The 16,682-nt window shown below is 38.5% G+C and overlaps 1 protein-coding gene across 1 annotated transcript; it reads left to right on the top strand.

Annotated features, from left to right (window-relative positions):
- The first annotated feature begins 575 nt into the window (after window positions 1–575).
- Window positions 576–14,549, top strand: nek10 (NIMA-related kinase 10). Its single transcript, XM_072393399.1, has 33 exons — window positions 576–697; window positions 807–867; window positions 996–1,126; window positions 2,523–2,618; window positions 2,703–2,787; window positions 2,894–2,935; window positions 3,029–3,107; window positions 3,196–3,263; window positions 4,102–4,181; window positions 4,252–4,338; window positions 4,504–4,728; window positions 5,321–5,454; window positions 6,025–6,086; window positions 6,163–6,234; window positions 6,329–6,393; window positions 6,545–6,647; window positions 6,767–6,895; window positions 7,001–7,138; window positions 7,233–7,278; window positions 7,359–7,480; window positions 8,305–8,407; window positions 8,494–8,569; window positions 9,107–9,236; window positions 9,326–9,396; window positions 9,465–9,666; window positions 9,780–9,867; window positions 10,255–10,294; window positions 10,441–10,478; window positions 10,643–10,743; window positions 10,940–11,050; window positions 12,440–12,545; window positions 12,750–12,793; window positions 13,172–14,549. Exons 1-33 carry the CDS (start codon window positions 576–578, stop codon window positions 13,229–13,231), a joined length of 3,117 nt encoding a protein of 1,038 aa, XP_072249500.1. The 3' UTR covers window positions 13,232–14,549.
- Window positions 14,550–16,682: the final 2,133 nt, after the last annotated feature.

Genomic DNA, 16,682 nt, shown 5'->3' with positions numbered 1-16,682 from the left:
TTAAAAAATACAATTTAGTTATAAATGCAAGTGTCGAATTTAGTAATTAATTGACATTTACTTAATTTGCAGTTATATGCAGCATGCATGTTTTTGTTATTGTGTTTGACAAGTTGTTAAACTCAACGTCAGTGTAAACTACAGCATTCAAGTAGAGAAACAAAGTCCCTGTAATGTAAAAATGGTCAAATAGTCACACACAGCAAACAGCGTCAGTTGCATCCATGGCAACCCAGACTGCACAATACTGCTTGCTCGGACTGGATATGCAGGGAAATTAATATTGCGTTTTCTCATTTACAAATGTCCGGGTGTCTTTTGTTGCGCGAATAACAATTATATCACCTGTACTCCCGACTGAGCACATTTAAAGAGGCGGCGTTGGTATTTAGCTATTTTAATTATCTTAATTAGCTGTCTACTGCTACTGCGAGGCAGGAAAAACAGGTAAGACACTTATCCTGTGTTTTTAGTTCACAAATGGCAGCACGGTAGGCTAGCCTTGTTTTCTCTGAAATTACTTTAAAGAATTTCCTCCGATGAGTTATTTTGATTATCTGAGGTTAAATGTAAATATGTGCTTCAACTTCTTGCAGGTCCTTCGTGAAAAATGGAAAGGGTGTATACTGAAAATGTCAGTTAAGAGAGTGAGACAAGAAGAAAAATTGCCTTTGAAGTCCAAAGGAATCCACAACAAGTAAGCTGGGTTATCTCCTTTTTAAAGATTGCTAAATGTGTATTACACAATTTAAAACTCATCTCCCTGACGTGACTTAAAGAAACCACCTGATAAGCCTGTTTTTTAGGGCATCTTATGATCTCAAGAGACTCCTGTCCCTACTTGCCAAAAGCAGTCCCAGACAAGAGGTGAACAATAACATATGAGGACACACTAAGGCAGTGTGTCGAGACATTTTGAGACTATACATACTAGCTCATATTTCTTCAGTCAAACCAGTGTGAAAGGTTGTTGTCTGAGACTCCTTGTGTTACAGGTGGCAGTGCTGAGGCACCGTAAAGCCTGCAGCAGTCGAGCCAGCAGCTCCCCACATCCTCCAAAACACACCAGTAAACACATGAGTGACAAAGACATCAGCGATGAAGAGGCAGAACTGGAAAAATTCAGGTTCATCTTCTTAGAGAATTTATTATATCATATTAGAGTTAACCTGAAAATTACTTGAAATTATTTACTTGTATCACAGTTGTCATTGGACGAGAGGCAGGGTACACCTGGACAGGCTGCCAGTCCTTCACAGTTTCTCATAACAATCAATGAATGAAGTGGTTTAAACTTCCCACTCTTTTGTTTCTGTATCCTAGACATGAACTGGAAACCTTTGAAAGCTCAACAAGTGCTTTTCACATGCAACATTTTCACATTAAGCATCAAAACAGGGTTAGGGTTAGGTAAGTAAGGTAAGTACGTGCGTACCAGAATTACCAGCAGAAATCATTCCAGGAGCACAGCATCCAAACCAGAATAAAAAATGCTTCAACCATCAGTGTTTTCACAGAAAAATTCTCATTATAAAATCTCAAGAAAAGAAAGACAGTGAGGCTGCCACTCATGTGCTGCCATTCTAGAAATATATGAAAATAACGAATTTGATGGCAAAAAAAAAAAACTGGGACGTGTGTACCTCTGAGATAACTTCACTCCACTCTGGTCTGGTCTTTAGGCAGGCCTGAACTCTTCTACTACAGAGCCACAATGTTGTTAAATGTGCAGAATGTGATTTAGCATTGTCTTGCTTAAATGAAAAAAAGTGCCTGGATGGCAGTGTATATTGCTCCAAAAGCTGTACATAATGTTGAAGTTTTTTGTTACTTCATGTCATCCCACATGCTGGCTTTACCTCTCAATTATAAGATTCAATGCTAGTGTTCAGCCTTGTGTCTTACATACAGAAATTCCTCCCGAGCCCTGTACTGTAAACAATGAAATCCATAAAGTTTTGCAATATTTGCCTTGAAAATAGTCATGAAATTGTTTAAATATTTTCCAACACAGTTTCTCACAGAGTGGTGATACAATTTGTCTGTCTTTCTTTGAGAATTAATAATTAAAACACTTTACAAGTGACAGCTCAGGTATTTAATCAAGCTAGAATATTTACTGTTTATTAATAACAACAAATGCTAAACGAAGCTTACTCGGTTAAATGCTCTAAAACAGATAAGATTTTTGATTGTATCTGACCAGAGTGTGAGTAAAAAAGATTGTCCAGTGTCAGAATCTGGACACTGGAAAAGTAGCTTGTCATTTTTAACAGTTTTTATTTCTAAACCCTCAAATGCGACTAACAAATCAAAGTCCTTCTCCTCTGTCCACCGCACACAATGCAATTATTTGTCAACAAAACATCTCTATAGTATTGCAGATGTCACTGATGATAACTTTTTGAGCTCTTTTTAAGTTAATTAATGATGTTGGAGGCTGAATACTTACTGTTTCTTGGAAGAATCACAAACAGTCTGTAGTTTTTTTAAAGTTAATTACAGATACTTTCATTTTCCAGCATAACACACAAAGACCAAAGATGTTTCAGCAGTCACCCTCTCAGTAAACTGTTCTCTGACATTCTTACCTCTCTGGTCAAGAATCGGCTCTGCAGGTAAATTATCCTGGAAGTACTTCGGCTTTCTTCTCTTGTGATAGATGAGGCTTACATTATTGACAGTGTTTTCTACTTTGACAGTGAATGGATTGACCATGCACCATCTGAATCAGTCCTTAGAGTTCTCATCTGCCTACGATTATTGATCCGAGATTCCAACCATCAGGTACAAGCTGAAAAAGTATTTTTTATTTATAGTGCTTATTATGTAATTAATGAATACTTTCACTGTACAAATACAACAGTTGTTCCATTTCATGACTTTTCTTTAGAAAATTCTTCATCAGCTGCAAGGCATCAGTTTACTTGCCAGGGTAAATATACTTAGATTTCATCCATATGTTTAAACACAACATACATTCGTTTATATCACACACCACCTTCATTCCACTTCTGTTTCTCCACAGTATATGGAGTCTGTCACTGACAAGTACATATTTTGTGGTGAGCAGGCGTTTGCAACACAGAAGCTTGTTACAATGACCTGTGAGTAATCTGTAGTATGATGGAACGACACTGATAACAGGAGATGTGTTCGTCCTTATCAGCGGTGGCATTTCTAATCATTTTTCAGACATGTTTCAGAAGCTGTCTGCCACTGAAAATCAGAGGGGCTGGGTCATCGAGAGTGGCGCTCACACGGTGAATAAATGATAGGATTACCTGTCTGTTTGCAAATCATTTTCATGCTTGAATTAAATACAACGGAGGGCAATGTTTTTTGTGGAATTATAGATTACAGGTAACTTTACATAAGAGCAATGTATTTATTTATTGTTCATATATTGTTACATTTGTACAAATGTACATTATCAGTCTTTACAGTTTGTATTCATTTGTCCCACTATTGTGATTTTTATGATTTTTTTCCCTTTTAATAGTAGTACAGTCTGACAGTTAATCATCTGCCCATGAAACCATCATTCAAAGCAGTATATATCAGAATATATCTAAAACTGTATTTCAGTTAAGTAAGCAGATGAGGAGATTTAATTCTGTCTGTTAACCTCTAAATGTCTTTGTGGCACCAACATTTGACATAAATGTTCATGAGAAACATTCAATTCTGTCAAAAACAATTAATTAAACACATTTATGTTTCATACAAAGAGATTTTTTTCCATTTAGACAGCTCTTGGACTATTCTTATATTTCTCCGATCAAATTTGTTTCACTGTTAGATTTTTGTGAGACTACCATACACACCAACTTAACTCTGAGAATACCTGAATGTTCATTGTTAATATTTGTTTTATCTGACGCTTTCATATTTTGGACCATAATGAACTTTGCAGCATCTAGGACAAAATAGCAAGATTACACAACACATATAAGGACATTTATAAGGACTCTTGGTGTCCTTGTAGCAACAGAGATGTGTGAAAGTATAAGTGCAGTCAACATTGGCCTACGCATACTTCATTATCATTAAATGATTAAACATTGTGGAAAGCAAATTGCAACTTTGGATTTTCTTTAGACCCTGGTGAAGCTCCTGGCCACATCAGACAGCGATGTGTTACTGGGAGCTCTGCTGGCACTCATCGCTTTGGCTGAGAGGTGAGTAATGTTTAAACAAAGGTATTAAACCCGCATATCATTTGATATGTTGAAATATTTTTTTCTGCAGCCCCGAGTACAAGGAGGAGATTGGGGAACTGCCCATAGTAGCGAGCCTCCTTATCATACTGCAGGACTATGACCTGCTGTCAAAGAGGTTAGAAACCACTAACTTGTTCGTTGCTCTTACACTGTTAAGTAAAATATTTTGTCTTAGTTGTTGTGATTATTTTTGAAAATCTTTTTTAAGCATTTGCTCTGACAGAGCAGAATTATGAACATATATATGACCCACATAATACAATGTTTAAACATCATCCAGGATGAGTGCCGAGCTGCTGAGGCTCCTGTCGCCGGTGCAGCATGTGAGGGGTCAGGTGAAGGAGCTGGAAGGAGTGCCGGTGCTGCTGAGCCTGCTGCACGGCCGTCACCTCAAGCTGCTCTGGAGTGTCACCTGGGTCCTGGTCCAGCTCTGCGAGGATCCTGACACGAGGACAGAGATCCGAAGCTGGGGTGGAGTGCAGCAGCTCCTCTGGCTGCTCAAAGAGTAAGCATATTTGATATTTAAATTATACTGCACCATATGAGTTCAGTTGGTTTTATGCAGCTGTAGTGAAAGCCTCTGTATTTATTTTATTGCAGTGCATTTCAACCAAAACTTTTCCTGCAGCAACAGAACATACTTTTCTGTCCATACTTAGGTGATTTGTGAGTCTAACAACAATGGCTGCAATGCCATAATGTTGCAGGACTCACAGGAAGGAAGAACAAAACTGAGCAGAAGTCAAGACCTAATTGACTGAAATCCGGGAGTTATCATCATTATGAAAACATCAATTTGGAAAGTCAGCCTCAAAATTCAAAATAACTACAATAAATCTGCCAGGATGTGCCCACAGTGTGCCCCGACTGCAGGCTCTTGTAACTGCTGTATCTGCATGTTCTTGGTTTCAGTTTCATTTATTCAGTTTCATCCGTGCGATCAACATTTCTGTAGCTTAGTGTGAAAGTTTCAGCTGTAGTCGGCCACCATCTTCTATGACAAAACTTTGTTGTGAAGCTTAAAAAATGACAGGGCCATGCCATTAGTAACATTATCAGTGTGCTATACATGGCCAACCTAACTCTTTCAGTAACAGGCAGTATGTCTCTGACCACACATCCACTGAGACACTCTCCAGTGCTAACTCTGCCGGTCGCATCCTGAGGGAGCACATGAGAGACGATGTCGGCCCATTGGAGGAGTCTGACCACACTCTGGCCCTGATGTCAGGTTAGCAACTTAACCTTCCATGGCATCTCGCATTTTTGATAACAATAATGTATTTTCTCAAAGGTTTGTTATGTTAAAATCATCCCATACATTTTTGTGCAGGTAATGTTGTAAAATGATGTAAAAAAGCAGTAAATGTTTACTGTAGCTTGCCTCTGCACAAAAAAGAGAATTTCCTCTGTGGAAGAGTCTTATCAGTTACTGAGAATGTAAACAGATTTTCCCTGAAGTGAGGCAGTTAAGAGCACTGAGACTTGACTAAGTGTATCTTTAATTTCAGAGGAAGTGGTTGTAAATTTCCTGTCTCTGAGTCTCTGATGAGACTGCAATACACTGCAGCTCATTTGGATTTTAAAAAATGCACAAAGTTGTACAAAGAAGGACACCATGTTTCCTCCAAAAAGTGTTAAAAAAAAGAAAGCTTACATTTCAAAAGCATCAGTGTTTCCAGTCTTAGTTCTGTCCTGTGACTGTGGGAGAGTTTTCTAGATATTCACATCTTTCTGCACCTGGAATGTTACATGTATGAGTTTTGTTAATGAGTGATGTTCCCTGTAATTCATTTTTCAGCCTGCTGTACAGCACTGACTGAGATGAGTCTAGATGACACATCTGCTCACCATATTGTGCAGGTAAATAGTCTTTACTTGACGAGCATGTGGTAGTTTCTGTAATGTAAATCAGTTAATTTTGACTTTCTTATCTTAGGAAAATGGCATCTTTATAATTGCTAAATTAATTTTACCACATAACTCCGGACCAAAGGTGACTTCTTTGCAGGTATTAGCCCTATCCATGTATTAAATCATAGAATAATATGAATAAAAGTGCATTATTGTCAGAAAATAAAGCGTTTGTTCTTCTGTTTTGGCAGTGCTATGCATTCCGGACGCTCCGCTTTCTTTTTAGTGTTGAAAGAAGCAGACATCTGTTTAAAAGGTGATACAACACATTTAAAAACCTCTAAGATACAACAAAAACAAAAGTGTAACTTCACTTTCACGTCATTCGTAAATCAAAATTGGCTGCTCTTGGATGTTTGACAAAAATCTCACTTGAGATTTCCACTGCAACTCTTTTCCCATTTCAGACTCTTTCCCACAGAGCTCTTTGAGTTGTTTATTGATGTTGGACACTATGTGCGGGACCTCACAGCCTATGAGGGGTTGCAAACCAAAATTTCCCTTTTCACTGTAAGAAAACAGCTTCTAAATGGATTTGTGTGCTTGTTTGGTGTTGGGCTGTTATATCTGAGTGTATGGACAGATTAAGCGCAATGACCATGATGATATATATTGCATTTTCAACGCAGGAAGAGGAACTGGACAGTCTGAGAGAGAACATTGAGGCTGTGGATCAGAACCGGCCTCCCGTCAGAGTGATCAACGGTTACTCCGTAATGGAGCATCTGGGCACAGGAGCCTTTGGAAGTGTCTTTAAGGTGAAATGAACACCCTTAAACCTGGCAGAATTAATTACCTGTAGTGTAGTTTTGACTAATTTGACATACTTTTACTGATTTTAGTTAATATACTCTCAATGGTAGGTCCAAAAGCAGAGTGGCCAGAACCTTCTGGCTCTAAAGGAGGTTAACCTGCACAACCCAGCGTTTGGCAAAGACAAAAAGTCCAGAGACAGCAACGTGGAGAAAATCATCTCTGAGCTCACGATCATCAAAGAGCAGGCACGCTGCTCAGTTCTTCTCATAGTGAATTTAATGTCATGCTGTCTGAATATTTTGTGTGGGTAATATGTTGTCTGTTCTTCTTCCTCTTTAGATGACGCACCCTAACATTGTTAAATATTACAAAACATTTTTGGAAGGTGAGGATGACACATTTATTTCAAGCGCCTGTGAATTGTGAATAAGGAAACAAAAATCCCAATCACGCTCTCCATTTTAGGAGAGAAGCTTTACATTGTGATGGAGCTGATTGAGGGAGTGCCGCTGGCTGAGCATTTTAACTCGTTGAAGGAGAAGCAACAGCAGTTCACTGAGGACAGAATTTGGAATGTATTCATTCAGGTACAACTAGTGAACTTTGTCCTCTTAGAAAGGTAAACCTTTAACTGATGAAGTACTGGTTTTACATGGATTTTCACAGTGTCAAGAAATATCAACTTTGTTTTAGTTGGATAGTCCTGACAAATGTTGCATGATAAAATATAGACGCTCAATTAAGTATCACTTGCCCACTTGTAGCAGTAACTGTAATAATATTTTAGGTATTATAAAACACGGAATACTGATTGGCTAAGGTATTCCAAATGACACAAGAAGTGGACTGAAAATCAGTGGCAACAGGTCTTATGGAGGGATGAATCCTCCCCAGAGCCCGGACCTCAACATTATTGAAGCAGTGTGGGATCATCTGACAGAGAACGGAACAAAAGGCAGCCAACATCCAAAGAAGAGCTTTGGGATGTCCTTCAAGAAGCCTGGAGAACTATTCCTGAAGACTACTTGAAGAAATGACAGAAAGCTTGTCTCAGAGGGTTCAGGCTGTGTTGGAGAATAGACCAAATATTCACTTTCAAGCTCGTTAGACTCGTACAAACTCTGATTTTGCCCTAGATACTGTATTTCTATTTATGTTTTAACATGTTTTACTAAATAGCTGCAACTTTTCCTGACAACACATAAAGAAATTAGGGGCAGTTCAACACTTTGGTGCAGTACTATATATTCTGTATATTCTAAGATAAAAATGAGCAGTGGATAATTTCTGCTTGTTTTTTCTCTATGTGCTCGTTGCACATTAGCTTTAAATAAAAGGTGGATGTGGATAATTTCCAAGTCCTTTCAGTACTTCAGATCCAAACTGATTTATTTTCTCTTTGTCCTTTCAGATGTGTCTGGCACTGAGGTATCTGCACAAGGAGAAAAGGATAGTCCACCGCGACCTCTCACCAAACAACATCATGCTGGGGGAGCAAGACAAAGTCACCATCAGTGCGTCCGTATTCACAGTTTCCCACATCACATGTACGTTCAGATCTTTCGCTGAAGTTAAAAATGCGCTTTTCCTTTGCCTGAAGCTGACTTTGGCCTCGCCAAGCAGAAACAGGAGAACAGCAAACTAACGTCAGTGGTCGGCACCATCCTTTACTCCTGGTAAGAAAATTAGTCAAGATGAAGATGAAGCTGCAACACTAATATGAAAGGATCTTAAGTTATTCAACTATGGCAGACAGTCTTTTAATAGATTGTGGAAAAAAGCACCACAAACACATCTAATGAGCTTCATTCCAATCTGGAGCAGTCTGTAGTGGTGGTTTCAGTTCTTTCCACACGCTCCACTCTGTGAACTGAGTAGAGCTCCAAAGAAAAGACCTTCATGTGTTAGAACCTTTCTTGGATAATACTTTGACAGTGGAAACCAAAATATAGCTCTTCGGGCACCGATGATTCTGCCCCGAACTGTTCAGGTGAAAGTTAGATACTACAATGGTCTCATATTGACTTTGTTACAGTGATGGTTAGAGGTTGAACTTCTGCAACACTGTCAGACTCACAATGGACAGTTAGTCCTTCTATTTGTCTGTTCAACCTGGGATGTTTCAGGTGATAGATATTAGATCTTGGTTAATGAGTGATGGATTTTAAGAGACTACTTGCACGTGTTTAAGTGTCTCGTGTGCATGTTGTTAGTCCGGAGGTGGTGAAAAATGAGCCGTATGGAGAGAAAGCTGACATCTGGGCTTTGGGCTGCATCCTCTATCAGATGGCTACTTTACAGCCTCCGTTCTACAGCAGCAACATGCTGTCACTGGCAAGCAAGGTTGTATGAACACACAAAAGACTCCTGCCTTCCAGTGTTGTTTTTTTGCCATTAATAATTTCTCTTTTTCTCTCATCGTGTGCTGACAGATTGTCGAAGCCATCTATGAGCCAGTTCAAGAAGGAGCCCTCTCAGAGAGAGTCACAGACATGATCAGATGGTGAGACTTCATTTCCGGCAGAAAATCAATCTTATGTGTTGTTGTTAATCACAAACTCTTTTATCAAGGTGTTTGAGTCCAGATGCAGATCAGCGGCCGGACATTGTAGCGGTCAGCTCCAGGATCTCTGACCTCATGATGAGCCTCATGGACGGACTTTACACTTCCCAGAATGCACTGGAACGAAAAGCTGAGAGAGACAGGAAGCGGGCGCAGAAGTACTTCCTGGAAAGACACAAAAGCAGGATGAACTGCTGTCACTATAACCAGGTAAACTCAGGTTCTGAAACTCTGAATGGACTATTCAGATTATAATTGTTGTATAAAAAGGTTTCTGTATTAAAATGTTGGGACACTTTTTAAAGGAGTTGCACATTTTGCAGGAAAAACCTCTCATGGAGACTGAATCCCAGGCTCAACATCCCTCAGCAGCCTGCAGTTCAAATGACAGCGAGCAGGGAATCAATCAAGGTGACAGTTTCATAGTGTTCAGGGGTTAACACGGTGAAAGACTGTCAACCCAAAACGAAAGCTTGTAAATGTGTTGTTAGATGATGTCACTGAAGGTGTTGAACTGCCCGATGCCAAAAACAGCTCTGGTGCTTTTATGGGAAAATATTATGGTTAGTTCTATTAAGGCTAAAAAAATGTTCATGATTAGAAATGAATATCTTCATGATATTGCAAACTTTCACAGGAATGTTTATTTTGCTTGTGGACGCCTCAGCTTTGGTTGTCTTTCAGGCTTATTTCTTTCTATTTACTTATTGTTTCAGTTTTTAAGAGTTGGTTGTTGTGAATATTGCTCACTCACACTAACCTGAGCTTTATTCTGTTACCTTTTTGCTTCATTTCAAGTCTTGAAGCCCGGTGTCACACCTGATCATTTGCCAGCCCAGTAAGTGACAATAGCTCTTACAGCGTTTGATATGTTTGGATTATGAACAATTTAGTTTGAAGAACACAGTTTCAGATGCATGTTGCTGGACAGTTATACAGATAAAAACCTCCTGACCTGCCTTTCTCATTTCCCCTTTTTCCCAGTGGGGATTTTGCTGCTTCAAAGATTAAACCAAGACCAGGTACTGCTTCAACATCTGCTTTTAAATCTGCTGATGAGATATTTTCAGACAGAACTAACAGACATTTTGCATGTCATACTGTAAAAGTCTCAAACAAACGGTGTTTGTCTTGTTTATTTAGATGTCAGTTAGTAAGTGTGTGTGTGGTTTTGCTCTTACCTCAGTGTCCTCAGGGATCTGCGTGTCCCAGAAGAAGCTTCGACAAATAGATGATCCCATCCAGAGACTTCTCCTGCAGCTGCACAAAATCATCAGCATCACTCAAGTACTGCAGTTTTTCTTTAATCTTATTAGAGTCAAGAAATGTACTGCAGTCACAACAAACAGTCATGTTGGGGATTTGGTTGGTACATCAGGTTTTTATCATCACATTACGTCACTCTGGATGATGTTTTGTTTTTATTTGTCTTGCAACCTTCAATCATTGTTTCAGTACTAACACGCCTTTATTAAATTTCCAGCTTCCACCAGCTCCGCACTTCAACATCAAACGATGCCTCATTGAGAGATTTAAAAAGTCCCTCTTTCACCTTGACAGCAATCCATACAACCTGAAAGTGGAGCTCAGCAAGGTTTGAAGAGTCAAATCACAAGTTTGAATGGCACTTAATGATAGCAGAATTAGATATGTGGTGGACAATGTGATAAGATAAACCTGACCAAAATTTAAAAGCAGTTCAGCAAGATATCGTTTAAGCCAGGGATATCCACATCCGGTCCTCGAAGGGCGCTGTTCTGCAGGTTTTAGATGTTTCCCTGCTTCAACACACCTGATTCAGATCAGTTCATCATTAGTAGGCTTATGCAGAACGTAACAATCTTTTGAAGAGACCCATTTAATCTGAATCAGGTGCGTTGAAGCAGGGAAGCATCTAAAACCTGTAGGACAGCGGCCCTTGAGGACCAGATGTGGACATCCCTGCTGTATATAAAATGTTGCTTTCTTCTCTCTGTATGAGCCCCATTGTCAGATCATGAGTCCTGTAACCTCTGCGTCTGCTGCTATCACTGAACTTCTGCTCCGAATTCTGCAGACATCAGTACCAAACATAAAGAAGTTTAAGAAGCTGTAGCTACATTACTAATAAATGTTTACGTATTAAGCTCAAGAAAACTGGAAGGATAACATTTAAAAGTTCATTTCTCTGTTCGATTACAAAGAAAATAAATGTTGACTGGACAGCATTGTTTGTAGGCTTGCCCAGCTGTGACTAACATTTTGCTTCTTCCTCGAAAGAGGACCCGAGGACTTAATCATTACAACAGTAATGATTAAGAAGCAAACAAGCTCTTGTACCTGTTGTGTACAGCTGAATAACTTAAAAATACTGAAAGTATATGCAGTGCAATATGTGTTTGAAATGATTTGAAGATGCAGAAAAACTATAGATGGCCAAAACTGTGAAATGTTTGGTGGACTTTGCTTGGAAAAGAAAGATAAACTGATTTATTGGTTAACAGACTGTTTCTGCTTTAACTGTGGTCTGTGTGGTTAAATTAATAGTATTCCTGTAATTTATTTAGTCAGTTAACTGTCTTAAGATACAAAAGATTTGTTATTTTATCCTCTTAGTCCCACTGGCTTTGGCCAATACTCAAAATGTATTTTAAATCACAAAATAAATCTACAGATCATCTCAGTATTTAACATCTAATCGCTTGAAAACTACACGTTCATTGAAACAGCATATAAGAACATACTTAAAACTCAACTCAAAATGCCTATAACCTGTGTTTAGTTCTGACCCAGCAATCACAAAATGATGATAGAAATAGTCAGCACTCACAACTATGTCTGTAACACCTTTTATGATGAACAGCAGCAGAATTGAACGGGTGTTTCAGCCCTCTGCTTTTCTCAGATGACGTAAGAAAAACCGGCAGGATTTGTCTGGTCACTCAACATCTCACCAGTTTGATTTGTAGCAAATAATTAAACCAGGAGTTTTCTTTCCTCTCAGCTCCTCCAGGCTTCTCCAGAGCTGATGGAGTTGAGCTCAGCCAGCTCAGACTGGTGGCCCCTGGTGCACCACTTCCCGGGAGACCCTCATACTGCCGATAGCACAGGTAGAGTTCCACTGCCACAGCTTGAGCTGACATATCTGGTACGAAAAGGCTGCAAGCTGTTAGGTGGAGCTGTCCATGCATACATTTATGTGAACACACGGATGTAATCTGATTTATTCTTGGATAGTTTGGTTCTGGTTGTTGAGTATATAGAAATGTTCTCAAAAGTTGTAATTGAATTCTAATGCTTGTTTTTTCTGACAGCTGATGGGAATCTTAAAGATGGAGTTACATATCAGCAAATGCAGGTCAGCTTTCTCAGAGCAGATAATGAGAATTCTTTCAAATTAAATCTTAACACATTTCTCATTTGACTTTTTCATTGGTCGATTAATGGCACGTTGATGGCTCTTTTTTTTAAAGCTAAGCTAACTGAACAATGACTGTAGCTTCACCTAAATCTTTGCAATCTTTGTGCTATTAAAACCAGGAAATCAGGAATACCTGTCCTTAATCCTCTAAAGTGTTAGATTCTACAGATTTGTACTGTTTTGTTACAGGCGCTAACTAAATCAGTCTAATAAGTCTAATTTTGGAAGAAAGTGGTTTAATCTACACTTCCTGGTTGTGTGAATGGCATGTGTGCTGCCAGGGAAGTGACTTCCTCCTCAAACATTCCTTTTCAGGGAATCATCGAGGAGCTCCTGGAAGAGAACGGCTACTATGAAGCAACACACAGCAGGTGACCTGGAAATGTGAACATTTTACCATTTGGATGACTGTTAGAAAGGCATGCAAAATGTAGCCATTATAAATTATTATAAGCTTGTCAGACAATGAGTCAAGACTAAAATAAAGTCCTTAGAGTGTTCTGTTTTAATTACATCGATCATCGATTGATTTTATTTTATTTTTTTAACTCAGCTGAATTTAAAGATTAAAATCTGAACTGAGGAGATCTGTTAAAGGCCAGACTGTTAAAACGTATAAACCAGCGTGGGGCTATTCTCATATAGTTAAAGTCAACTAAACATTATTCAGCATGGATGGAAGTTAAAATTATGGCTTTTGTAAATTTTAGGGCCAAAGAGGAAAGAAATGACCAAGAAAAGAAGTGAGAAAAAGCTGTCCTCATCTGGAAAGTTGCAAGAACATTAAAATCATCTTCATAGATATATTTACTCAACGTATTGAAATATAAAGCACAGAGTGAAACGTGTGTGTTTGCTCTTAAACTTGGCGGCTGTGTTGTTCTGCCACCTCGGACACATTCATGTCACCACCCAACTCTTTCTCTTTCAGGCAGAGTTTTTCTAAACAAATGTTATGTGACTGTGTGAAACAAATATGATTTGACTTGTGCCTATAATGAAGGTGGAAACAGTTTATTTCTGTCAGATCAAACTGTGTCGTGGTCTGACCGCTGTGCTCATTTCAAGCTTCCTGTCTCATTGCACTTTAAATACTCAGGATGAGACTCTGAGGTTTGACAGTTTAACCTCCCAGCTGCCGAGCTGCACGTTACACGTGTGTAAGCCACCATTTCCTCGCTGACTTCACTGTCAAAGAGCTTATGAGAACCTTAATTTAACTTATCACAGAGTGTAGCTGCTGGTGTGGCAGATATGAAACCAGGTGAGATGGTATTTTTCGCCACTTTTTGTGCACATTGTTACTACCGTAAATTCCGGACTATAAACCGCTACTTTTTTCTCTGGCTTAGAGCACCGCGGCTTATAATACGGTGCAGCTAATATGTTTTTTTCTTTTTTTCCATGCCGCCAAAAACATTTTGCCTCGTAACATTAGAGCAATAAAATGAACAAATAGTTCACAGTGGTCCAATGAAATTGTACGATAAATCAAACACACTTACACTCCAAACGAAGAAATGCATATGATGCAGTGAGTGACGAAGTTCTGAGGCTGTTCAATTCGGACACTGAAGAAGGTGAATTTGATGGTTTTAGTGCACAGGAGGAAGATGAAGAATGCGATCAATGACTTTTCCTGGTAGTCTTTTTTTTTAACCAGCCGTGTTACAGGCACTGTTCGAAAAAAGCATTTACGCCACGTATTTGTGCGTTATTGATAGATATTTAAGTTAAAACCATCGGTGTTTACACGTAACATCTTTCTGTGTAGATATCTCATATTACAATGTGGACATGTGAATCTTTTTAAAATTAGAGGGTGTGGCTTATATACACAGGCTTATATATACAGGTGCACTCTATAGTCTGGAATTTACGGTATTCAGATGACAGTAATTCAAATTTTCATTGTTAAATTTCATTGATATTTTATCTGTCTTCTGCACTTTGATGTTTCACAATATATGTACGATCTGTATAAATAATAAATCATTCTCAAAGTTTCTGATTCGGTATGATTCAGTGTTCACTCTCATTTTGGCGCATTGTGATTATTCTGCATAAACGAAAGTTAATTTCTGGAAGAACTGTCACAAAAACTCAAATCGCAAGTAAAATGCTCAATATCAAAATGTGCAGATTGTCAGCATCAACTAAGGAAGTACTTATAGATTATTAACCGTGTTTATCAATGCACAGGAAGCAGTTTAGTGTTGTGACATAACCTGACAAATCAGTGACTGCACACAAAGCGTCTCCTCTTTGTACTTTCAAGTAATGTTTTGTCTTTGCAAATACTTGTGTCACAATGTCACAACGAAAAGGTCAAGGGTCAGTGGTTTAATCCTAAACGAGGTGTTGAACCTATTTAGTAAGTTCTCTAACAATAAAAGAGGCTGCAGATGTATTAACAACCAACCTTTAGTTTCTTTATAATTCTTCTGGCAAAAAAAGCAAAGAAAAATGGAATCTACAGTCTTGGAAAATATAAATTCAGCTTCATACTTTAGTTTGAATTTTAATTGTTGTAATTATTTCTTAAAAAAACTTAAGATTATGCACGGGAAAAATATAGTTGCATTTCTAAAACAAACACCTGCACAAGTCTAAATATGAAAGCAAGTCTGTAGTTCAAAGAGAGCACTTGCAGAGCTGATCCTTTATATTTTTTGCATTTTTTTGTATAAGCTGCTGGAGACTTTTATTTCAGTTGAGTCTAAGTAAAAAAAAATTTGCTGTTTTACAATTTCAGTAAAATCATCTTTTAAAGTGGTTTTGCGTCATACATGTGATGCCCACAAGGCAAGTTTTAACAATAATGTGCACTCATTTGAATGCAAAAAGTCGCGAATATGAATGGGTCTATGTGTTGATAGACTAAAACAGCTGGGAAAAAAACCCAAAACGTCCACTTTCTCTGGATGTTTATTAATCTGTTTTTTTCACAGGCTGTTTTAATGGAGCACAGACTGTAGAACAAATTTGAGCATGTTTATCTGAAACAGCAAGAGCGGTGAAGCCAAACCTTTTATTCAAATGTTCACAGGTTCAGTCAATTATACAAGACAATGAAACCTATGCACCACTCAAAGATGGTGCCATTGCAAGTTAGTGTGGATACAGAGAGGCGTAACACCGAAATATGCAATAATTCAAGTGCCTCCCTTATTCAGCAGCTTATCACAAAGCTTCTTATTCTATAAATTGAAGGTCTATTTACAGTGCTGATATATGCAGTTCCTTAAAATGTCCACAGGGGGCAGCACAAACCTTGTTATTGAGAGGAATTTATGTGACTTTTAAAACATGCACACACACACACTGCTTTCGACCAGTTTCATGTCAGAAAAAATATGCCAGCAGCTTCAGGGAAATTGAATAAACAGAACTTTAATTGACAAACACAAACATATGAAACGTTTAGTGATACCACAGATGAAAGATGAGCTTATGTACATACAGAAGTCACACTGCAGTGGATGAGACGGACACAAAAATGCAGAAAAATCCACCTGTTTCTTGTTGAAACGTTTGCAAAGTATGTAAAAACTGACAGATTTGGAAAATGTCGGCACATTCATGGTAGGCACGAGTGAGTGAGTTTCCCCAGGATGCTTGCTCAGCCACTTAAGATTTATCAAGCATAAATACAACTCTCTGATATAAGTTTCTGATATGTTTATCCCGTAGCTGTCAGGCTCTGTCAGGTGGAGATGAACTCTTCCACTATATTCACGCAACATTTACATAATTTGATGTAATCTTGTTTAAATGTCCCTTAGATCCTCAGAGTTCAGTGTTTCATTTTAGATTTTGGCTAATT

Source organism: Leuresthes tenuis, unplaced genomic scaffold (assembly GCF_036924035.1).
Source record: "Leuresthes tenuis unplaced genomic scaffold, fLeuTen1.0.hap1 SCAF_10, whole genome shotgun sequence".
Taxonomy (NCBI): Eukaryota; Metazoa; Chordata; class Actinopteri; order Atheriniformes; family Atherinopsidae; genus Leuresthes; species Leuresthes tenuis.
This window is presented reverse-complemented; position numbering and strand designations above follow the sequence as displayed.

Bases quoted from the DNA above. Each gene is read 5' to 3' on its own strand.
- nek10 (XM_072393399.1), top strand. From the start codon at position 576: ATGTGCTTCAACTTCTTGCAGGTCCTTCGTGAAAAATGGAAAGGGTGT. The intron at 6,394-6,544 runs GTGATACAACAC...TTCCCATTTCAG, and splicing joins AGCAGACATCTGTTTAAAAG to ACTCTTTCCCACAGAGCTCT. The intron at 9,667-9,779 runs GTAAACTCAGGT...CACATTTTGCAG, and splicing joins ACTGCTGTCACTATAACCAG to GAAAAACCTCTCATGGAGAC.